The 24,803-nt window shown below is 44.1% G+C and overlaps 1 protein-coding gene across 1 annotated transcript in view; it reads left to right on the top strand.

Annotated features, from left to right (window-relative positions):
* The window catches only part of LOC124000663 (E3 ubiquitin-protein ligase RNF43-like), a 150,557-nt gene that overhangs the window by 90,213 nt on the left and 35,541 nt on the right, over nt 1-24,803 (top strand). Inside the window, exon 2 of the mRNA XM_046307211.1 lies at nt 19,462-19,584. Coding sequence (XP_046163167.1) covers nt 19,462-19,584 — 123 coding nt within the window. The remainder of the gene's footprint in view (nt 1-19,461; nt 19,585-24,803) is intronic.

Below are 24,803 nucleotides of genomic sequence, written 5' to 3'. Positions count from 1 at the left end.
ATAAATACCTTATTTACATAAGTATTCAGACCCTTTGCTGTGAGACATAAAATTGAGCTCAGGTGCATCCTGTTTCTATGAATCATCCTTGATATGTTTCTACAAATTGATTGGAGTCCACCTGTAGTAAATTCATGATTCATGATTTGGAAAAGGACACACCTGTCTATATAAAGCCCCACAGTTGACAGTGCATGTCAGAGCAAAAACCAAGCCATGAGGTCGAAGCAATTGTCCGTAGAGCTCCAAGAAAGGATTGTGTCGATGCACAGATCTGGGGAAGGGTACCAAAACAGGTAGGTACAAAAATATACAAAACTTGGTCAGAGAGGTGACCAAGAACCCGATAGTCAACCTGACAGAGCTCCAGAGTTCCTCTGTGGAGATGGGAGAACCTTCCAGAAGGTCAACCATCTCTGCAGCACTACACCAATCAGGTCTTTATGTTAGAGTGGCCAGATGTAAGTCACTCCTCAGTAAAATTCACATGCTTGGAGTTTGCCAAAAGGCACCTAAAGACTCTCAGACAATGAACAACAAGATTCTCTGGTCTGATGTAACAATGAATGAACTATTTTGGCCTGAATGCCAAGTGTCACGTCTGGAGGAAACATGGCATCATCCCTACGGTGAAGCATGGTTGTGGCAACATCATGCTATGGGGATGATTTTCAGCAGCAGGGACTGGGAGACTAGTCAGGATCGAGACAAAGATGAATGGAGCATACTACATAGAGATCCTTGATGAAATCTTGCTCCAGAGCGCACAGGACCTCAGACTGGGATGAAGGTTCACCTTTCAACAGGACAACGATCCTAAGCACACAACCAAAACAACGCAGGAGTGGCTTTAGGACAAGTCTCTGAATGTCCTTGAGTGGCCCAGCCAGAGCCCGGACTTGAACCCAATCTAACATCTCTGGAGAGACCTTTAAAATAGCTGTGCAGTGACGCTCCCCATCCAACCTGACAGCTTGAGAGGATCTGCAGAGAAGAATGTGAGAAACTGAGAGAAATACAGGTGTGCCAAGCTTGTGGCGTCATACCCAAGAATACTCGCTGTAATCGCTGCCAAAGGTGCTTCAACATAGTATTGAGTAAATGGTCTGAATACTTATGTACTTTTATTTTTATAAATTAGCACAAAAAAATTAAACTGTTTTTGCTTTGTCATTATTGGGTATTGTGTGTAGATTAATGAGGGGGAAAAAAACTATTTAATAGATTTTAGAATAAGGCCGTAATGTAATAAAATGTGGAAAAAGTCAAGGAAGGTGGCTGAATACTTTCCGAAGGCACTGTATGAAATCCTCTCAGAATGCTCTTATTGTACTCCTATTGTACAATACGGTAAATCCTTGTGACCTTTCAACTCTATCAGTTCCTGCTGTTTGTATCTAAGGAATGAATTAAGTGTTAATGTTGGAGCTAGGGGACAGACAGACAGAGGTAGGTACATTCCCACTGGGCTCTGACGTAAGTTCATCGTCTAGTTTTGATTTACATTTGGTTGAATTATCAACTAACGTGAATTCAACGTGAAATCAACAACACATTTCAGCATGTCATTGGATATAGGTTAAAAGTTGGGTAAAGAAAGATGAAATGCCCTTACGTTAATGGCTTTTTGCAAGTCCAATCAGTTTTCCACGTTGGTTCAACGTCATCACATTGATTTTTGGGGTTGAAATGACGTGGAAACAATGTTGATTCAACCAGTTTTTGCCCAGCGGGTTGTGAGTGACTGTAGACTTAACCAATAGGGGTGACTGTCTGACCCCTATCTGCCCAATCGGAGTGTCTGGTTGTGTGTCCGCGTGCGTGTGTGTGTGTGTGTGTGTGTCCGCGCGCGCGTGTGTGTTGTGTCCGCGCGCGCGTGTGTGTTGTGTCCGCGCGCACGTGTGTGTTGTGTCCGCGCGCGCACGTGTGTGTTGTGTCAGCGCGCGCGTGTGTGTTGTGTCCGCGCGCGTGTGTGTTGTGTCCGCGCGCGTGTGTGTTGTGTCCGCGCGCGTGTGTGTTGTGTCCGCGCGCGTGTGTGTTGTGTCACACTTTTAGCTGGGGACTCAGGTCCTCTTGTCCCTTTTAGTGCTGTGAGGCTGGATGTAACACTGCACATCCTGCTGGCAACTCTGTGTAACTGCACTGTCTGTAACCCCATTTATTCAAGAGTGTTCATTGCTGGCTGGGGTGCTTAGGCCTTAACGAGTCTGTACTGTCATTCCATCATGTGTGAAATACACACACCGTTGTCTGCTGCAGACAGGCAAAAGAGAACATGAGAAAATTAGTTTAGATTAGTCATGGGACTAAAAGTGCTGAAAACATGTTGACTCTAAAGAGAAGATGGAGAATGAAAAATACCGGATTTTTGGCTCAGTTACAGCCGACTAGCACTAGATAACGCTACCGAGCAAAAACAATAACAATGAAACATTTTCATTTATTTTTTACAAATCAATATAATATAGTGCAAAATAATATTGTGATATGTGCCTGTAAAGATTTTTTTCTCCCATCACTAATGATAATTAACCTTCAAATTCCCTGTGTTTGCTTTCATTCCTTGACCCTCCTTCTTCCTCTAATACTAATCCCCTTCTAAGTGAGGAGAGAAAGTCAGACGGCGCTCATTGTGAGAGGAGTCATGATTCAGGTCAGGATCGGGAGAGCTCATACTTTAAGAAAGCACCCTTGCAGGTTTGGGTCTGGGCTGGCTGGCCGGGGATAATTATTTTGTCCTCATTATGGGATCTGTTTCCCCCCCGAGTCCTCCTCTGTGGGGAGCGGTACTGGATCTGGGACTGACAGCGTCAATAAAGCCAGGGGGAAATCTGACACATACGTACGCAGGCCAGCCAGGCCTCTTGTTTTGACAGGGCTGAAGCGGTAATGCTTCCTTTTCCTGAAGTATTTGGAAGGAGAGAAAAGGGGCTGTGAGTTGAGAGTCAATACCAACTTTCCAGATGCTTCTGTAGATCTCAGAAAAAGGAAAGGAAAGAGTTCCTCAATCAGGAGTCCCTGGTCTCAGTCTGTAATCTATCGGCACTGAACAAAAATATAAACGCAACATGCAACAATTTCAGAGATTTTAAAAGGAAATCAGGAATATAAGGTCAATTGAAATAAATGCATTAGGCCCTAATCTATGGTTTTCAAATGACTGGGAAAACAAATATGCATCTTTTTGGTCACAGATACAGATACCTTAAAAAAAAAAGATAGGTCGGGGCGTGGATCAGAAAACCAGTCAGTATCTGGTGTGACCACCATTTGCCTCATGCAGCACAACACATCTCCTTCGAATAGAGTTGATCAGGCTGTTGATTGTGGCCTGTGAAATGTTGTCCCACTTCTCTCCAATGGCTGTGTGAAATTGCTGGATATTGCTGTAAGCTGGAACACGCTGTCGTACACATTAATCCATAGCATCCCAACATGCTCAATGAGTGACATGTCTGGTGAATATGCAGGCCATGGAAGAACTAAGAAATGTTCAGCTTCCAGGAATTGTGTACAGATCCTTGCGACATGGGGCCTTGCATTATCATGCTGAAACATGAGGTGATGGTGGCGGATTAATGGCACGACAATGAGCCTCAGGATCTCTTCATTCAAATTGCCATTAATAAAATGTTATTGTGTTCGTTGTCTGTAGCTTATGCCTGTCTGTACCAACCCCACCGCCACCATGGGGCACATTGTTCACAACGTTGACATCAACAAACCGCTCGCCCACACGACACCATACACACGCTTGCCCACACAACGCCATACACACATCTGCCATCTGCCCGGTACAGTTGAAACAGGGATTCATCCGTGAAGAGCACACTTCTCCAGCGTGCCAGTGGCCATCAAAGATCAAATCAAATGTATTTATAAAGCCCTTCTTACATCAGCTGATGTCACAAAGTGCTGTACAGAAACCCAGCCTAAAACCCCAACAGCAAGCAATACAGGTGTAGAAGCACGGTGGCTAGGAAAAACCCCTTAGAAAGCCCAAATCCTAGGAAGAAACCTAGAGAGGAACCAGGCTATGAGGGGTGGCCAGTCCTCTTCTGGCTTGTGCCGGGTGGAGATTATAACAGACCATGGCCAAGATGTTCAAATGTTCATAAATGAGCAGCATGGTCAAATAATAATAATCATAGTAGTTGTCGAGAGTAAATGTCAGTTGGCTTTTCATAGCCGATCAATGAGAGTATCTCTACTGCTCCTGCTGGTATCTCTACTGCTCCGACTGGTAGCACGTCCAGTGAACAGGTCAGGGTTCCATAGCCGCAGGCAGAACAGTTGAAACTGGAGCAGCAGCACGGCCAGGTGGACTGGGGACAGCAAGGAGTCATCATGCCAGATAGTCCTGAGGCATGGTCCTAGGGCTCAGGTCCTCCGAGAGAGAAAGAAAGAAAGAGAATTAGAGAGAGCATACTTAAATTCACACCGGATAAGACAGGAGAAATAATCCAGATATAACAGACTGACCCTAGCCCCCTGACACATAAACTACTGCAGCATAAATACTGGAGGCTGAGACAGGAGTGGTCAGGAGACACTGTGGCCCCATCCGATGATAACCAGGCCAGGGCCAAATGGGCAGGATATAACCCCACCCACTTTGCCAAAGCACAGCCCCCCACCACTAGAGGGATATCTTCAACCACCAACTTACCATCCTGAGACAAGGCCGAGTATAGCCCACAAAGATCTCTGCCACGGCACAACCCAAGGGGGGGCGCCAAACTATACAAACTTCTGTACAAACTGTCATGATGATGATTTGCCCACTGAAGTTGGTTACGACGCCTAACCACATTCAGGTCGGGTGATTATTGGTCCCTTGGACCTGGGTGATTATTGGTCCCTCGGAAAGGGGTCGTTCCCAACCCCTTTGTGCCCCCTTGCCTTAACCCTGAGGTTGAGCTGCACTCCTTCACTCCTCTACACAGCACATTGTTGGGTTACTTCTCAACCCTCCCTAGGTTGGGCAACTAGAGGGAAACACACACATGCTCACACACGCACTGTTTCTTGTCTCGCACACACACTTGCATAGACAAGCGGAAAACACAAACATAAGACACACTCCCTCGCACAATCACAGACATCCGTATACACCTAGTCCATTGCACACACACACACACAGACTCACTCTCAGTCTCTAATACCCAGGATAAGGACAGTATCTGCGTCAAACAAGCGGGCGGGTGGGCAGCAGGCTAACTCATCTTTTCCCCAGGAACCGTCCGTCTGTTGTTCACACAAATCTCTGATGGGGACAGGAAGTTCACGCGGTTCACAGGAAGTGTTGCTGTTTGAACGTGTCTAATTACCTCAGACTCCTACTGACTCCCTGAGCTGGAGAACATGAGACAGACATGTTGGTCCTGAGAACCAGGATGGGGGGGGCTCTAGACTGGCTAAACCACAGACCCTCAGCTGAAACTCCTCAACGTTACTCCTCTCTTCTTGACTCTTTAATCCAGTCTCTGTTTTTCTTTTTGTGTGTGTGTGTGTTGGGCCAGGTGTCTGTTTGATGGTAGAGTGGAGGGATTTCCACTCTGGCCTTGCAGCCAGCCAGCCAGGCCCAAAAAAATCTCATGGTTTGACAAATTTGACATCAGATTCTGATATTTGTCCACGTTTGTCGAAAGGTTAAATTTCGAAAGTTGCTCCAAACGTCACATTTTGAGATGTTTTGGAAACCCTGGTTTGCTCTTCCTGCTGCAGCTGCTGCTCATTAAGTTTAGTCATCCATTATGAATGGTTAAGTTAAGCGTTAACGTTTATGATAAGTTTCAAACTAAATTGAACAAAAATGAGTGCCTCACTGGGCTTGAACACGTGACCCTTGGAGCCTGAGCTTGCGGTTTATGCCAATCTCCGTCCACAATGCCCTATCAAAACCCAAGCCTACTTGATGGTAATAGCACTCACAGTTGCCCCTAATGGATGGTTTTGAACGCATCTCCCGATGTCCTGGGTACCTGGACGGACGTCGGATTTCAAATGGGATCTTGAGCAACCTGGCTGAGCTAGCCAGAGCAGTTTGGATCAGGTTCACAGAGTCGGAGTGTCTCTCTGATGCTGGAGGCCAGCTGTGAAGCAGTAGCACAGTCATTCAGCTGACCGGCTGACGCACACACAGACACATGCATGCGCACAGACACACACACACACACACCAAACACACATACACTGAGTGTACAAAACATTAAGAACATCTGTCAAAAGCGTTCCACAGGGATGCTGGCCCATTTTCCCCCCAATTTTTCCCACAGTTGCGTCGAGTTGGCTGGATGTCCTTTGAGTGGTGGACCATTCTTTATACACACGCAAAACTGTTGAGCATGAAAAACCCAGCAGCATTACAGTTCTTGATACACACAAACCGATGCGCCTGGCACCTACTACCATACCCTCTTCAAAGGTACTACTACACTATTTGAATTGAATTTAACAGGTGACATCAATAAGGGATCATAGCTTTCACCTGGTCAGTCTATGTCATGGAAAGAGCAGGTGTGCCTAATGTTTTGTACACACCGTGCACAGACACACACACACTCTTGTCTCAGCCTGAAATAAGTAGCTGGCTCAACTCCTTCCTGCCTGGTTCCCCCTCTTTAACGGTCCCCACTCTCTTAACATTTCCCCAAGATGTCTTATTTTGGTTCCCCCTCTCTTCTCTCCTCTAACTCACCCTAACATAAGTGTCTAGGCTCTGCTCCTTCCTGCCTGGCAGCAGATGACCAAGTAGAACGCTTCTCAGTCGCAGAGCTGCCGCTTATTGGCACATGAAAAAAGAAGAGCCACAGGGCAAAGAGGGGGAAAGAAATGATTGACTTCTCACCACAGCTACTATTTATTTTCACATTTTTTCTGATGGTCTGTTTGTTTTTGAGGCTGTTAGATTCTTGCCTTGGAGTATTTTGAGACAGTCAGACTTTGATTGAGCTGGATAGGAATGTCTTTAATCGTGGCTACAAAGGAGTGGAGAGAAGAAGGAGGATGAGATCTCTCTCCCCCAGCTTTTTAAACAGATATAGATGGAGGAGAAAAGGAGTAGACAGAGAAGAGGAGGAGGAGGAGTGACCATTGTTAACAGAGCAAGGAAATGTGTGTGCGCCCTGCGGTTTCTAGTCCCTTTGAAATGGAGACCCAGTGATTTTGGTTCCCAGGCCCCCTTTTTCTCAGGCCCGTACAAAAACCAAATGAAGACATTTCAGTGTGTCTGTCTGTGTGTCTATGTTTGATGCTGTTTATAGCCCAGCGCCAGACTGCTGCTAACCGGACCAAGGTACAAATAGTGGCATCTGGACAATGTTCACAGTCGGTTGATTGTAAGTGAAGTGTGGGCGTATCTAAAAAAGAAAATAATGCATAGTCTTGTAAGCAATGCAAAACATAGACACTGTCACAAACAACAGCATTTTATGCTGAACAAAAATATAAACGCACTGAGGTACAGTTCAAATAAGGAAATCAGTAAATGTAAATAAATGCATTAGGTCATAATCTATGGATTTTGCATGACTGGGAATACAGATATTCATTATCTGTAAGGGAGGGGAACAGAAAACTAGCCAGCATCTGCTGTGAAAACCATTTACCTCATGCAGTGTGACAGGTCTTCACATAGAGTTGATTAGGCTGTTTATTGTGGCCTATGGAGTGTTGTCCCACTCCTCTTCAATGGCTGTGTGAAGTTGCTGGATATTGACGAGAACTGGAACACGCTGTCGTACATGTCGATCAAGAGCATTCCAAACATGCTCAATGGGTGACATATGGACCATATGGAACATTTCTGGCATCTTTTATTTCAGCTCATTAAATATGGGACCAACAGTTTACATATGCAACTTTTCAGGGAAGTCAGGAACCAATATACTCAGTCAGTTAGGAAAGCTAAGGCTAGCTTTTTCAAACAGAAATTTGCATCCTGTAGCACTAATTCCAAAAAGTTTTGGGACACTGTAAAGTCCATGGAGAATAAGAGCACCTCCTCCCAGCTGCCCATTGCACTGAGGCTAGGAAACACTGTCACCACCGATAAATCTATGATAGTCGATAATTTCAATAAGCATTTTTCTACGGCATACTTTCCACCTGGCTACCCCTACCCCGGCCAACATCTCAGCACCCCCTGCAGCAACTTGCTCAAGCCCCCACCTCCCACTTCTCCTTCACCCAAATCCAGACAGCTGATCTTCTGAAAGAGTTGAAAAATCTGGATCACTACAAATCAGCTGGGCCAGACAATCTGGACCCTCTTTCTAAAATAACCCCTATTACTAGACTATTCAACCTCTCTTTCGTATCATCTGAGATCCCCAAAGATTGGAAAGCTGCCGTGGTCATCCCCCTCTTCAAAGGGGGAGACAATCTAGACCCAAACTGTGATAGACCTTTATCCATTCTGCCCTGCCTTTCTAAAAACGTTGAATTCCAAGTTAACAAACAGATCACCGACCAATTCGAATCCCACCGTACCTTCTCCACTATGCAATCTGGTTTCCGAGCTGGTCATGGGTGACCCTCAGCCATGCTCAAGGTCCTAAACGATATCATAACCGCCATCGATAAAAGACAGTACTGTGCAGCCTTCTTCATCGACCTGGTCAAGGCTTTCGACTCTGTCAATCACCGCATTTTTATCTGCAGATTCAATAGCCTTGGCTTCTCAAATGACTGTCTCACCAGGTTCACCAACTATCTCTAAGATAGAGTTCAGGGTGGCAAATCAGGGGGCCTGTTGTCCGGACCTCTGGCAGTCTCTATTGGTGTGCCATAGGGTTCAATTCTCTGGCCGACTCTTTTCTCTGTATGTATCAATGATGTCGCTCTTGCTGCTGGTGATTCGCTGATCCACCTCTACGCAGACGACACCATTCTGTATACATCTGGCCCTTCTTTGGACACTGTGCTAACAAAACTCCAAACGAGGTTCAATGCCATACAACACTCCTTCCGTGGCCTCCAACTGCTTTTAAATTCAAGTAAAACTAAGTGCATGCTCTTCAATCGATTGCTGCCCGCACCCTCCCACCCGAATAGCATCACTACTCTGGACGGTTCTGACCTAGAATATGTGGACAACTACAAATACCTAGGTGTCTGGTTATACTGTAAACACTCCTTCCAGACTCACATTAAGCATCTCCAATCCAAAATTATATCTAGAATCAGCTTCCTATTTCGCAACAAAGCATCCTTCACTCAAATCAAAATCAAATCAAATGTATTCATATAGCCCTTCTTACATCAGCTGATATGTAAGAAGGGCTATATGTGTAACCCAACCTAAAACCCCAAACAGCAAGCAATGCAGGTGTAGAAGCACGGTGGCTAGGAAAAACTCCCTAGAATGGCCTAAACCTAGGACGAAACCTAGAGTGGAACCAGGCTATGAGGGGTGGCCAGTCCTCTTCTGGCTGTGCCGGGTAGAGATTATAACAGAACATGGTCAAGATGTTCATATGTTCATAAATGACCAGCATGGTCAAATAATAATAACACAGTAGTTGTCGAGGGTGCAACAAGTCAGCACCTCAGGAGTAAATGTCAGTTGGCTTTTCATAACCGATCATAGAGAGTATCTCTACCGCTCCTGCTGTTTCTCGAGAGAGAGAGAGAGAGAGAGAGAGAGAGAGAGAGAGAGAGAGAGAGAGAGAGAGAGAGAGAGAGAGAGAGAGAGAGAGAGAGAGAGAGAGAGTTGAAAACAGCAGGTCTGGGACAGGTAGCACGTCAGGTGAACAGGTCAGGGTTCCATAGCCGCAGGCAGAACAGTTGAAACTGGAGCAGCAGCACGGCCAGGTGGACTGGGGACAGCAAGGAGTCATCATGCCAGGTAGTCCTGAGGCATGGTCGTAGGGCTCAGGTCGTCTGAGAGAGAGAAAAAGAGAGAAAGAGACAATTAGAGAGTGCATACTTAAATTCACACAGGACACCGGATAAGACAGGAGAAATACTCCAGATATAACAGACTGACCCTAGCCCCCGACACATAAACTACTGCAGCATAAATACTGGATGCTGAGACTGGAGGGGTCAGGAGACACTGTGGCCCCATCTGATGATACCCCCGGACAGGGCCAAACAGGCAGGATATAACCCCACCCACTTTGCCAAAGCACAGTCCCCACACCACTTGAGGGATATCTTCAACCACCATCTTACCATCCTGAGACAAGGCCGAGTATAGCCCACAAAGATCTCCGCCATGGCACAACCCAAGGGGGGGCGCCAACCCAGACAAGAAGTTCACGTCAGTGACTCAACCCACTCAAGTGACGCACTCATGCTGCCAAACATACCCTCGTAAAACTGACTATCCTACCGTTCCTTGACTTTGGCGATGTCATTTACAAAATAGCCTCCAACACGCTACTCTGCAAACTGGATGTAGTCTATCACAGTGCCATCCGTTTTGTCACCAAAGCCCCATATAATACCCACCACTGCCGACCTGTATGCTCTCGTTGACTGGCCCTCACTACATATTTGTCGCCAAACCCACTGGCTCCAGGTCATCTATAAGTCTATGCTAGGTAAAGCCCCGCCTTATCTCAGCTCACTGATCACCATAGCAACACCCACCCGTAGCACGCGCTCCAGCAGGTACATTGCACTGGTCATCCCCAAAGCCAACACTTCCTTTGGCCGCCTTTCCTTCCAGTTCTCTGCTGCCAATGACTGGAACGAATTGCAAAAATCACTGAAGCTGGAGTCTTATATCCCCCTCTCTAACTTTAAGTATCAGCTGTCAGAGCAGCTTACCGATCACTGTACCTGTACACAGCCAATGTGTAAATAGCACACCCAACTACCTCATCCCCATATTGATACTTATCCTCTTGCTCTTTTGCTCCCCAGTATCTCTACTTGCAAATCATCATCTGCACATCTATCACTCCAGTGTTAATACTAAATTCTAATTATTTTGCCTCTATGGCCTATTTATTACCTTACCTCCCTACTCTTCTACATTTGTACACACTGTACATAGATTTTAAATTGTGTTATTGACTGTACATTTGTTTATGTGTAAGTCTGCGTTGTTGTTTTTGTCGCACTGCTTCGCTTTATCTTGGCCAGGTCGCAGTTGTAAATGAAAACTTGTTCTCAGCTGGCCTACCTGGTTAAACAAAGGTGAACTAAAAATAATAAACATGTTGCGTTTCTATTTTTGTTCAGTGTAGAATGTTCAATGTGTGCGAAGATTAGATACTGAATTTGCAAAGTTAGCAAATATTGGATACAGTACAAGGACAGTGAAATATTTTCTCCTCCCATTATTGACAGATTTTGATATCAGTAGTTTTATATCAGTAATTCCACAACTTCCACAATGCTAGGTGTTGTGTTGCATGTGAACATGATCGTATGGTATAGGCCAGTGGTCACCAACCGGTCGATCGTGATCGTAGACTGTAAAAAGAAGCCTCGAGCGCACAGCAAAGTTGATCATGTGAGATTTCAAAACTTTTAAAACCATGACGAAAGACTGAACGAATAGCTGCTGTTTTATTAGTAAGTTCATGTTTAAGTTGTTATTCAGCACTGTCAACACTTTCAACAGTTTTTATGTCAGAAAATGCTCGTTTGCTACTTCCACTCACTCCACAACCAACCAGCCCTGCAGCTGCAATTAATGAGTATAGCAAAGTGTTTCAATAAGCTTCCATTGGTATTATTTGCAGCTTGTGTATTTTTTAATATCAATGAATTTTTGATATTTCACTTTCTCTGGTCATAGGAGTAACAACATGCATTGATGCGACTTAAGTTTCACCATCAGCTGGAAGACTGTGTCCCCTTTTTTCAGCGAGAGGCAGCTCTGCTGCTCCCTCCCTCCCCTCAGACTGAACTTCAGATGCAGGCCATCAGTACAGTAAAACAAAACATATTCTCTATTACTGAGCGGTAGACCTCGACTTACATTTTGACTCAGAAAGTGATCTTGACTAAGACTAAGTTTGATGACTACTGGTATAGGCTATACAATAAAAAGAGATAGTGAAACCTGATTTAAAGCTAAAACCCTGAATTAAGGATATTATTTCCAGACGTTTCCTCTAAACCTATGTCAGGGCGTGGTGATGGCGGAGTAGTAGTTGTCATTATCTTTTTATTTTTTACTTCCTTTTTCTTTGTTAAAGGACCAAGTTCCGCTGTGGGTCTCTAATTTGGGCCTAGTAAACATGGATAGGGAAAGCAGCTGCCAGGCTCCATAATGTAGTCTAGCGTGGCAAGGCTGGGCCTTGCCCTCAGACATGGCTCTAGACTAGAGATTCCTATGGGTTGTAGAATCCTATGGCGCCATAGGAATAACGCCATGTCTCAGGGCAAGGCAGTGAGAGGACCGGACAGGCGTTCAAGCTTCCTCCTCACTACTCAGACTGGTCCTTCATTACAGTAGCAACCTCTGTCCATCTGTCGTATGGGAGACACACAGCTAGAGCAAGTCGAGCAAGGTATTTTAGGGGGCAGATTTGGCCCGGCATATGGGTGTGTGCGTGTGTGTGTACAGTATATGTCTCCAGCTGTAGCTGTGACTTCACACTGTCCTCAGTTTACAATAACATCTCCCCCTGTCCATCTCTGTAAATACATAGTTCACATCCAGTTTACAATAACATCTCCCCCTGTCCATCTCTGTAAATACATAGTTCACATCCAGTTTACAATAACATCTCCCCCTGTCCATCTCTGTAAATACATAGTTCACATCCAGTTTACAATAACATCTCCCCCTGTCCATCTCTGTAAATACATAGTTCACATCCAGTTTACAATAACATCTCCCCCTGTCCATCTCTGTAAATACATAGTTCACATCCAGTTTACAATAACATCTCCCCCTGTCCATCTCTGTAAATACATAGTTCACATCCAGGTTACAATAACATCTCCCCCTGTCCATCTCTGTAAATACATAGTTCACATCCAGTTTACAATGTTCTCTCTGATTTAGCTTCTGTTATTGTTGTGTTTTGGGGACGACCCAGCTGCATCTGCATCTGAAGGCCAGATGTTAGCTGCGTCCCCTATATAGTGCACTATTTTTGACCAGACCCCCATGGGCCCCAATCAAAAGGAGTGTACTACTAAATAGGTTGCCGTTTGTGACAGATCCGTTGTTTAGATTAGTCTAACCCTGATCTGGTGCAGACAGACTTCTTGGCTCGGTAGTGCACAAGTCACTCTGTAATGATCAATGGTGTTGTAGTTTTAGTTACGTTGCCAATGCTCAGATGTCCATAGTTGTATATCAATCAGTTGTTGCACATGTATAATGGTCATAAACTAGGGCCTCACCCATGCGTGAGGTGGATGACTTTGGATGTTTTTCTCCCTCTCTCTTCTCTTATTCTCATTCTTGTTCTCGCTCCCTCTCACTTTCTCCCTCCCTCCCTCCCTCCCTCCCTCCCTCCCTCCCTCCCTCCCTCCCTCCCTCCCTCCCTCCCTCACGCTCCCTCCCTCTGCACGTGCGTGACTCATGACGTCAGGCCCCTAATCCCTTCTCAGGGTTCGTGCCAGCTGTTGATGTCACCTCTGGGTCTTTTTAATTTGGGGATTTTCGTTGGGGCCTGGGTGAGATCAGATCAGGGGGAGTCCCATGGTCCCATGACCTCAGCCCAGTGAGACCATAGCCACATGAAGGGACCAGCGGGTGGGGTGGGGTGGGGTAGAGAGTGGGTGCTGGCGGAGTCTGGCTGAGTGATTTACACTGACAGACAGCCATACATCTCTGCCCTTGTTGTTGATGTCACCCGGAGGCATTTTCCTCTCGGAATGACAAATGCACTGGTCAAGCATTTGCCTGGAAACCCAATGTTGAATTGGATTGAATTCTACGTCGGGCAGAAATGAGCGTTTGCATGAGGAAAATTTCCTCTCATGACCTCTAAAAGCCAGAATGTTGAATATTTTACAAACTTACTTTGTCGGTTGCCCATGTGGTTGGTCCCTTTGCAGATAGGAATGCGACACAATATATCAAATCAAATTTATTTATATAGCCCTTCGTACATCAGCTGATATCTCAAAGTGCTGTACAGAAACCCAGCCTAAAACCCCAAACAGCAAGCAATGCAGGTGTAGAAGCACGGTGGGTAGGAAAAACTCCCTAGAAAGGCCAAAACCTAGGAAGAAAACTAGAGAGGAACCAGGCTATGTGGGGTGGCCAGTCCTCTTCTGGCTGTGCCGGGTGGAGATTATAACAGAACATGGCCAAGATGTTCAAATGTTCATAAATGACCAGCACGGTCAAATAATAATAATCACAGGTAGAACAGTTGAATCTGGTGCAGCAGCATGGCCAGGTGGACTGGGGACAGCAAGGAGTCATCATGTCAGGTAGTCCTGAGGCATGCTCCTAGGGCTCAGGTCCTCCGAGAGAGAGAAAGAAAGAGAGAATTAGAGAGGGCATACTTAAATTCACACAGGACACCCAATAGGACAGGAGAAGTACTCCAGATATAACAAACTAACCCTAGCACCCCGACACATAAACTACTGCAGCATAGATACTGGAGGCTGAGACAGGAGGGGTCAGGAGACACTGTGGCCCCATCCGAGGACACCCCCGGACAGGGCCAAACAGGAAGGATATAACCCCACCCACTTTGCCAAAGCACAGCCCCCACACCACTAGAGGGATATCTTCATCACCAACTTACAATCCTGAGACAAGGCCAAGTATAGCCCACAAAGATCTCCACCACGGCACAACCCAAGGGGGGGTGCCAACCCAGACTGGAAGATCACATCAGTGACTCAACCCACTCAAGTGACGCACCCCTCCTAGGGACGGTATGAAAGAGCCCTAGTAAGCCAGTGACTCAGCTCCTGTAATAGGGTTAGAGGCAGAGAATCCTAGTGGAAAGAGGGGAACCGGCCAGGCAGGTCCGGCCAGGCAGAAAGGGCGGTTCGTTGCTCCAGAGCCTTTCCGTTCACCTTCCCACTCCTGGGCCAGACTACACTCAATCATATGACCCACTGAAGAGATGAGTCTTCAGTAAAGACTTAAAGGTTGAGACCGAGTTTGCGTCTCTTACATGGGTAGGCAGATCATTCCATAAAAATGGAGCTCTATAGGAGAAAGCCCTGCCTCCAGCTGTTTGCTTAGAAATTCTAGGGACAATTAGGAGACCTGCGTCTTTTGACCGTAGCGTACGTGTAGGTATGTACGGCAGGACCAAATCAGAGAGATAGGTAGGAGCAAGCCCATGTAATGCTTTGTAGGTTAGCAGTAAAACCTTGAAATCAACCCTTGCCTTGACAGGAAGCCAGTGTAGGGAGGCTAGCACTGGAGTAAAATGATCAAATTTTTGGGTTCTAGTCAGGATTCTAGCAGCCGTATTTAGCACTAACTGAAGTTTATTTAGTGCTTTATCCGGGTAGCCGGAAAGTAGAGCATTGCAGTAGTTTAACCTAGAAGTGACAAAAGCATGGAATCATTTTTCTGCATCATTTTTGGACAGAAAGTTTCTGATTTTTGCAATGTTACGTAGATGGAAAAAAGCTGTCCTTGAAACAGTCTTGATATGTTCTTCAAACGAGAGATCAGGGTCCAGAGTAACGCCGAGGTCCTTCACAGTTTTAGAGAGACGACTGTACAACCATTAAGATTAATTGTCAGATTCAACAGAAGATCTCTTTGTTTCTTGGGACCTAGAACAAGCATCTCTGTTTTGTCTGAGTTTAAAAGTAGAAAGTTTGCAGCCATCCACTTCCTTTTGTCTGAAACACATGCTTCTAGCGAGGGCAATTTTGGGGCTTCACCATGTTTCATAGAAATGTACAGCTGTGTGTCATCCGCATAGCAGTGAAAGTTAACATTTTCGAATGACATCCCCAAGAGGTCAAATATATAGTGAAAACAATAGTGGTCCTAAAACGGAACCTTGAGGAACACCGAAATTTACAGTTGATTTGTCAGAGGACAAACCATTCACAGAGACAAACTTATCTTTCCGACAGATAAGATCTAAACCAGTGCACTCTAAGTGCAGTCTCAGTGCTATGATGGGGTCTAAAACCAGACTGCATTTCGTATACATTGTTTGTCTTCAGGAAGGCAGTGAGTTGCTGCGCAACAACCTTTTCTCAAATTTTTGAGAGGAATGGAAGATTCGATATAGGCCGATAGTTTTTTATATTTTCTGGGTCACGGTTCGGCTTTTTCAAGAGAGGCTTTATTACTGCCACTTTTAGTGAGTTGGGTACACATCCGGTGGATAGAGAGCCGTTTATTATGTTCAACATAGGAGGGCCAAGTACAGAAAGCAGCTCTTTCAGTAGTTTAGTTGGGGTCCAGTATGCAGCTTGAAGGTTTAGAGGCCATGATTATTTTCATCATTGTGTCAAGTGATATAGTACTAAAACACTTGACCGTCTCTCTTGATCCTAGGTCCTGGCAGAGTTGTGCAGACTCAGGACAACTGAGCTTTGAAGGAATACACAGATTTAAAGAGGAGTCCGTTATTTGCTTTCCAATAATGATGATCTTTTCCTCAAAGAAGTTGATGAATTTATCACTGCTGAAGTGAAAGCCATCCTCTCTTGGGGAATGCTGCTTTTTAGTTAGCTTTGCGACAGTATCAAAAAGGAATTTCGGATTGTTCTTATTTTCCTCAATTAAGTTGTAAAAATAGGATGATCGAGCAGCAGTAAAGGCTCTTCGGTACTGCACGGTATTGTCTTTCCAAGCTAGTTGGAAGATTTCCAGTTTGGTGTGGCTTGCTTCAGAGCTCGGGTATTTTCTGTGTACCAGGGAGCTAGTTTCTTATGAGAAAAGTTTTTAGTTTTTAGGGGTGCAACTGCATCTAGGGTATTGCGCAAGGTTAAATTGAGTTCCTCAGTTAGGTGGTTAACTGATTTTTGTCCTCTGGCGACCTTGGGTAGACAGAGCGAATCTGGAAGGACATCAAGGAATCTTTGTGTTGTCTGTGAATTTATAGCATGACTTTTGATGTTCCTTGGTTGGGGTCTGAGCAGATAATTTGTTGCAATTCCAAACGTAATAAAATGGTGGTCCGATAGTCCAGGATTATGAGGAAAAACATTAAGATCCACAACATTTATTCCATGTGACAAAACTAGGTCCAGAGTATGACTGTGACAGTGAGTGGGTCCAGAGACATGTTGGACAAAACCCACTGAGTCGATGATGGCTCCGAAAGCCTTTTGGAGTGGGTCTGTGGACTTTTCTACGTGAATATTAAAGTCACCAAAGATTAGAATATTATCTGCTATGACTACAAGGTCCAATAGGAATTCAGGGAACTCAATGAGGAACGCTGTATATGGCCCAGGAGGCCTGTAAACAGTAGCTATAAAAAGTGATTGAGTAGGCTGCATAGATTTCATGACTAGAAGCTCAAAAGACGAAAACGTCATTTTTTTGTTGTAAATTTAAATTTGCTATCGTAAATGTTAGCAACACCTTTGCGGGATGCACGGGGGATATGGTCACTAGTGTAGCCAGGAGGTAAGGCCTCATTTAACACAGTAAATTCATCAGGCTTAAGCCATGTTTCAGTCAGGCCAATCACATCAAGATTATGATCAGTGATTAGTTCATTGACTATAATTGCCTTTGAATTAAGGGATCTAACATTAAGTAGCCCTATTTTGAGATGTGAGGTATCATGATCTCTTTCAATAATGACAGGAATGGATTTATCCTAGTGTGATTGATAAGGCGAACACCGCCATGTTTAGTTTTGCCCAACCAAGGTCGAGGCACAGACACGGTCTCAATGGGGATAGCTGAGCTTTCCACAGGAAAGTATAATTACATGAACTTTTCAAAGCGCTGGTAGTGCGTTAAGATTTCTATCACCTGAAGCATGCACACAAGATGAAAATACATGCACGCCACGCATGCATACCCTCTATACTCCTTTGAGACCCCTCTTTCAAAGTCACGGATATCTCTTCTTCTAGCCATGTTAGCCAAAATAATACTAGCAATTTCTATACTTGACCCTAAGCATGATGGGACGTAAATTGCTTAATTAACTCAGGAACCACACCTGTGTAGAAGCTAGAGGTCGACCGATTATGATTTTTCAACGCCAATACCGATTATTGGAGCACGACAAAAAAGCCAATACCGATTAATCGGCCGGTTTATATAGATAGATATATAACCCTAACCCTAACCCTATTTGTAATAATGACAATTACAACAATACTGAATGAACACTCATTTTAACTTAATATAATACATTAATAAAAATCTATTTAGTCTCAAATAAATAATGAAACATGTTAAATTTGGTTTAAATAATGCAATATAACGCAGGAAAGTGCTGTTTGAATGAGCCTGCTGCTGCCTACCACCACTCAGTCAGACTGCTCTATCAAATCATAGACCTAATTATAATATAAAAACACACAGAAATATGAGCCTTTGTTCATTAATATGGTCGAATCCGGAAACTATCATTTTGAAAACAAAACGTTTATTCTTTCAGTGAAATATGAAACTGTTCCGTATTTTCCCATGATGTCAAGCCAAGAGGCACTGAGTTTGAAGGTAGGCCTTGAAATAAATCCACACGTTCACCTCCAATTGACTCAAATGATGTCAATTAACCTATCAGAAGCTTCTAAAGCCATGACATAATTTTCTGGAATTTTCCGAGCTGTTTAAAAGCACAGTTAACTTAGTGTATGTAAACTTCTGACCCACTGGAAATGTGATACAGTGAATTATAAGTGAAATATTCTGTCTGTAAACAATTGTTGGGAAAATGACTTGTGTCATGCACAAAGTAGATGTCCTAACCGACTTGCCAAAACTATAGTTTGTTAACAAGAAATGTGCGGAGTGGTTGAAAAACAAGTTTTTATGACTCCAACCTAAGTGTATGTAAACTTCCGACTTCAACTGTACCACCAGTCATGCAATGCCTGCTCTTGTCATCATGTGTCAATCGTGCTGTATTTTTACAGGCAATTTTTCTGTGCGTGCATGCATATGTTAATTGAGCCCCTGTCATGTTGAGGGAAAGTGGCTGGGAGAAGAGAGAGAGGAGAGCTTATTTTCTCCATAGATTTTCTTTCTGTAATCTTCATAAGGAGACTATTAGTCAAATCTTTGCCCACTTGTCCAGGAAGTTCAATGCATATCAACGGTAGATTCAGTACACACTCATGGAGCTGGATTTTGTGTTAAATGAGCACACCTTATTCTAATTTTCTCTTGCTCTGTTGACATCTTAATGTACTCTAATATTTTAAAGATACATCAATAGGCCGATGCTACTATATGTTTTGGTGGTCACAGCAAAGCAAAGCTGACTGATGTGATAGAACCACAGAGTTTGGAGCCGCTATTGCGTTACCTATTGTAATGTGCAACTTGGTAAGATCACAGCCGATTTGGTTCCCCGTCTGTCCCTCTGGTTTGGTTCTGAATCCTTGTTCGATCTCTCTCCTTTTCAGTCTCACCCCCTGTCCCTGTGCAACACCAGTGAAGATGAGCGCCAGGAGTCTGACTTCATCAGCATCGTCAAACTGGAGAGCCCGGAGCGCAAGGTGCCTCAATGTCTGCCCCTGCTCAAGAAGGTAAGACCATTTTACCCAGGCATACTGTTGAAGTGCTATGGGAGGTTTGAGTGGTGGCAATGATACAGTTGAGCAGTTGAATCAGTATCTTGTCCAAGTGAACGGCTTTCTTTGCCAGATCTGTTTCTTTACTGTATCTGTTCGGGATGGAAATGGCCTGTGACCTCATAAAACGAACGATATTATCATAATACTTAGGTGCCGATATGATATGTAATGTGATTTTCACAACTCTATATGTATTGCGATTCGATACTGCGACTTTATTCTGATTTGATGTTCCAAACATTTTGCTCTGCTGCAGAGAGACGAGAGAGCATGACAAGATGTGTTTGATCAGTCATAGAAATAAAGTGCTGAATACGTTGGCTTACTATTTAATATGAAGATGGAGAACAAGCTATAGGATGGCAAAAAAACATTTTGTACAAAACCGCGATATCTGCATATCTTTTCCGCCCATCACTATCTGCCCTCCCCAAAAATGTATTGGGGCTCTGTAACCTACTGTAAGTCTGTGCCATACAACATTGAAATGCTCTCTACTGTGTAGCATACAATGGTTGTTTGCTATTTCTTTCTGTTTGTTTACTGTGTGTATCTTGGTTGGAACCAGGCAGTTGTCCTTGTTTAAGATGACCTTATCCATTTGAATGGAGAAGAGCCAGATTGCTAAACCTTTTCCCCTCCCTTTTTTTCTGGCGCACTGTCCACTCTTAGATCCACGGTGCTTTAAGGATCCACACTTAAGTTAGTAGAATGTAGAATGTTGGCTGGCATTGAATGTGATTGTGAGGATGTTATGCTGCCATGGCTGTGATCTCTCAGCATAAAGGGATGTGATGGGGTAGGGGTGGGTGGATGTGGCAGAGAGCCCCATGCTTCCTGGCGCTGGATGTGAGTCACTGAGGCCACAGCTGTCACTGGTTTTACCCAGGACCCTGGGCCAGGGTAGTAAGGCCAGGTGCTGAGCCAGGACACCTGCTGCTCCACGTCTCTCCAGGACAGATACAAATACGTCCATAGACACAGATAACGCTAATTACCCATGTTGCTATTGTTGTTACATGTGTAAGATTGCATCCAGTATGAAGGAAGTTAGCCGTAGTTTCGGGAGCCAATGCTAACTGGCGTTAGCACAATGACTGAAAGTCTATGGTAGCAAGCTAGCAGTTATCAAATCAAATTGTATTGGTCACATGCTTATGTTCCTTGCTCCAACAGTGCAGTAGTATCTAACAATACACACACATTTAAAAGTAAGAGAATGGAATTAAGAAATATTAAGACTAGCAATGTGGGAGTGGCACTGACTAAAATACAGTAGAATAGTATACAGTATATACATATGAAATGAGTAAAGCAGTATGTAAACATTATTAAAGTGACTGGTGTTCCATTATTCAAGTGACAAGTTATTCCATGTCTATGTACAGTTGAAGTCGGAAGTTTACATACACCTTAGCCAAATACATTTAAACTCAGTTTTTCACAATCTTAGATCGGTTAGGATCACCACTTTATTTTAAGAATGTGAAATGTCAGAATAATCGTAGAGAGAATGATTCATTTCAGCTTTTATTTCTTTCATCACAATTTAAAGACAAGCATTTGGCAGCATTGCCTTTAAATTGTTTAACTTGGGTCAAACGTTTCGGGTAAGCTTCCACAAGCTTCCCACAATAGGTTGGGTGAATTTTGGCCCATTCCTCCTGACAGAGCTGGTATAACTGAGTCAGGTTTGTAAGGCCTCATTGCTCGCACATGCTTTTTCAGTTCTGCCCACAAATGTTCTATATGATTGAGGTCAAGGCTTTATGATGGCCACTCCAATACCTTGACTTTGTTGTCCTTAAGGCATTTTGCCACAACTTTGGATGTATGCTTGGGGTCAATGTCCATTTGGAAGACCCATTTGTGACCAAGCTTTAACTTTCTGACTGATGTCTTGAGATGTTGCTTCAATATATCCTTCGTGAGCGGTATGACGGCTGTGGTCCCATGGTGTTTATACTTGCATACTATTGTTTGTACAGATGAACATGGTACCTTCAGGCGTTTGGAAATTGCTCCCAAGGATGTACCAGACTTGTGGAGGTCTCCAATTTTTTGGCTGATTTCCTTTGATTTTTCCATGTCAAGCAAATAGGCACTGCATTTGAAGGTAGGCCTTGAAATAAATCCACAGATACACCTCCAATTGACTCAAATGATGTCAATTAACCTATCAGAAGCTTCCAAAGCAATGACATCATTTTCTGGACTTTTCCAAGCTGTTTAAAGGCACAGTCAACTTAGTGTATGTAAACTTCTGACCCACTGGAATTGTGAGACAGTGAATTATAAGTGAAATTATCTGTCTGTAAACCATTGTTAGAAAAATTACTTGTGTCATGCACAAAGTAGATGTCCTAATCAACTTGCCAAAACTATAGTTTGTTAACACAAAATGTGTTTAGTGGTTGAAAAATGAGTTTTAATGACTCCAACCTAAGTGCATGTAAACTTCTGACTTCAGTTGTGTATAGGTCAGCATCCTCTAAGGTGCAGGGTTGAGTAACCGGGTGGTAGCCGGGTGGTTGATGTCCTTGATGATCTTCTTGGCCTTCCTGTGAAGGTGCTGTAGGTGTCCTGGAGGGCAGGCATTGTGCCCCTGGTGATGCGTTGGGCAGAGATCACTACGGTTGCGAGCTGTGCAGTTTCCGTACCAGGCGGTGATACAGCCTGACAGGATGCTCTCATTTGTTCATCTATAAAAGTTTGTGAGGGTCTTAGGGGGCAAGACAAATTTCTTCAGCCTCCTGAGGTTGAAGAGGCGCTGTTGCACCTACTTCACAACACTGTCTGTGTGAGTGGACCATTTCAGATTGTCAGTGATGTGTACACTGAGAAACCTGAAGCTTTTCACCCTCTCCACTGTGGTCCCATTGATGTGGATAGGGGGGAGCTCCCTCTGCTGTTTCCTCACGTCCACAATCTATTCTCAAAAAAGACAAGAAAACATTGCTGCATGTTGGTATGTATTTAAAGACATGGGGGGTTTCTGTGCTAAGCACTTCTCTTCTTCATGGCTGAATTAATTGGGTTTTAGGTTTACATCTGCGGTTATACTAAATGTTTTTTTATATAGATCAATAGGTATGATCATATCTATCTATCTTTAACATTTCATTTTGACAGGTATATGTTGGCTAAACAAACAGGAATGCAAGTATGTATTAGCCAAGATCTGCCTGTGTAGTTGTGTAGAATGATCAGTTTGTTTACATGAAGATGATTTCCTACAATCTAAATTAAATGTTATAGATAGATAATAAACATTAGCCTGCTTGTTAGCCCACATTTGTGTAGTCTGTCCCCCAGCAGCCATAGCCCATGTTCCAGTCAGATGTCATTTGTTTACAGTGCAGCCTTGCTATAGCAGCCTGGCAGGCAGGCAGATCTATAGATAGATAGATACACAGACAGGACGTTGGTCGGTCGGCCACAGAGCCAGGCCTCATGTTTCACCCACCGCCATCACACACCGTTCAGAATAGACCTTTAAGCAAACAAAGTGAAGCAGCTACAAACCTTGGGGGATAAGGTTTCATTATAGTCCTTTAAAAAAAATCTAGATGGTTCCTATCCCTGGCAACAGACACTGTGCACCCTAGGGATGTGTTAGATTCCTGATTTGTGGTGACTTTTCGCTCAAATGACCTCTATAAGTTTTTTTTTCTTCGATGGCTTGGATTTCACAGTTCATTCTGAGCACAGCTTTTGAAGTCCAGTGCTGAGCTGAGAGGATGCCACATGTTTCATTACGATCAGGCTTTATCTCTTAGGGATGGTGCTCTGCTGTAGTAAACATATCTTCCTTTTGAGAAGGAGATACTTTACTTTAAACCACAGAGCATACATGCTATTTGGCTGTGCTGCTAGTCTGGCTGAACCTGTCTTTTTCCGTTATGTATCCAGAATGTAGGAGGTACGTAAGCCTACTGTAGGACTGTGGGGCATGAGTTAGGTGTCCCATCAATCGCAATCTCCTGGAACTGCACAACCATAGTTAAGGTGTGTAAGTCGCTCTGGATAAGAGCGTCTGCTAAATGACTTAAATGTAAATGTAAATGTAAAGACTACCTATACCGGTGTTGCTGACACAGATTCATATCCATGCTAGCCTCAAATGCAGATTTCTCCCCATTTGCATTTGTAAACCGTTCTCTTCATGCAAATGTCTGGTTCAGGATTTCTCCACAGCTTTTCACCACATCAAATGGCTGACACTGACATAGGCAAAAGCCCTGCTTTTTTACCCAGAATGTACTGCTTTGCAAGGACCCACCTGCTCAGTGTCAAACTACGCCCTGAACAATGCTAAACTCTGGCTGAAAAGAATTCCCAGCAAATATCACAAAACAGCCAGTAGGCCGTGGTCTAAACATTCTACGGAAGTTCTGTTTGTAATGAATGTAACTAGCTCACAGTGGGGCTGGATAGGACAAACTGTGATAATATTCCTAAAGTCTAAACCAGTGGTGTCAAACATACGGCGTGGGGGGGTGAACAAACTCGATACATTTTAAAATGACTAAAACCAAATCTAAACTGTGTAGAATAAAGGGTCTACATTCATATAGGTTCTTGACTTTCCAGCTCGCTAATAATCACTAGACAGTCAGGCAGCATTAAAGATTCCAAAAATGATGGATAGAGGATTTTTTTTTTTGCATATTTTGATGGCATGGAAATATAAAACAATGTCAGTGTGGCCCTCCAGACCTCATTGAAGACCGAATGCACACAGACACACAGAGGGTGACACTGACCCCAGGCTCTTCCTGCCTGCCTGGTGGTTTCTGAGCGGGGGTTGGAGTGGAAACGCGTGGCCTGCTTTGCATCTTGGCCCGTTTTCGTTCAGTAGCAAAGATGTCAAATGTTTATATCTAGGGGAGAAGAATCAAGAGCAGAAAGTTCTTGAGAACATCTGGAAAAGGGGCCAATCTGAGGCTTTGAGGGTTTAAATGCAAAAAGGCTGTCTGTCTGTTGTGGCTGTCTGTCTGAATCAGTTCTATTAGTCTGGATCTGTAAGTGACAATAAAATAATATTCAGTACTCAGCTCAAAAGTGTTGAGTCTGGGACTACCCACATTTGATTATATCAGGACGTACCGCATAGCTTAATGCTGTGTGTCTTCAATGTCTCTCTCCCTCGACCCAGAGATATGTTCCCA

This window comes from Oncorhynchus gorbuscha, linkage group LG16 (assembly GCF_021184085.1).
Source record: "Oncorhynchus gorbuscha isolate QuinsamMale2020 ecotype Even-year linkage group LG16, OgorEven_v1.0, whole genome shotgun sequence".
NCBI lineage: Eukaryota > Metazoa > Chordata > Actinopteri > Salmoniformes > Salmonidae > Oncorhynchus > Oncorhynchus gorbuscha.
Note: the sequence above shows the minus strand (reverse complement) of the source record. Positions and strands in the feature narration are given on the sequence as shown.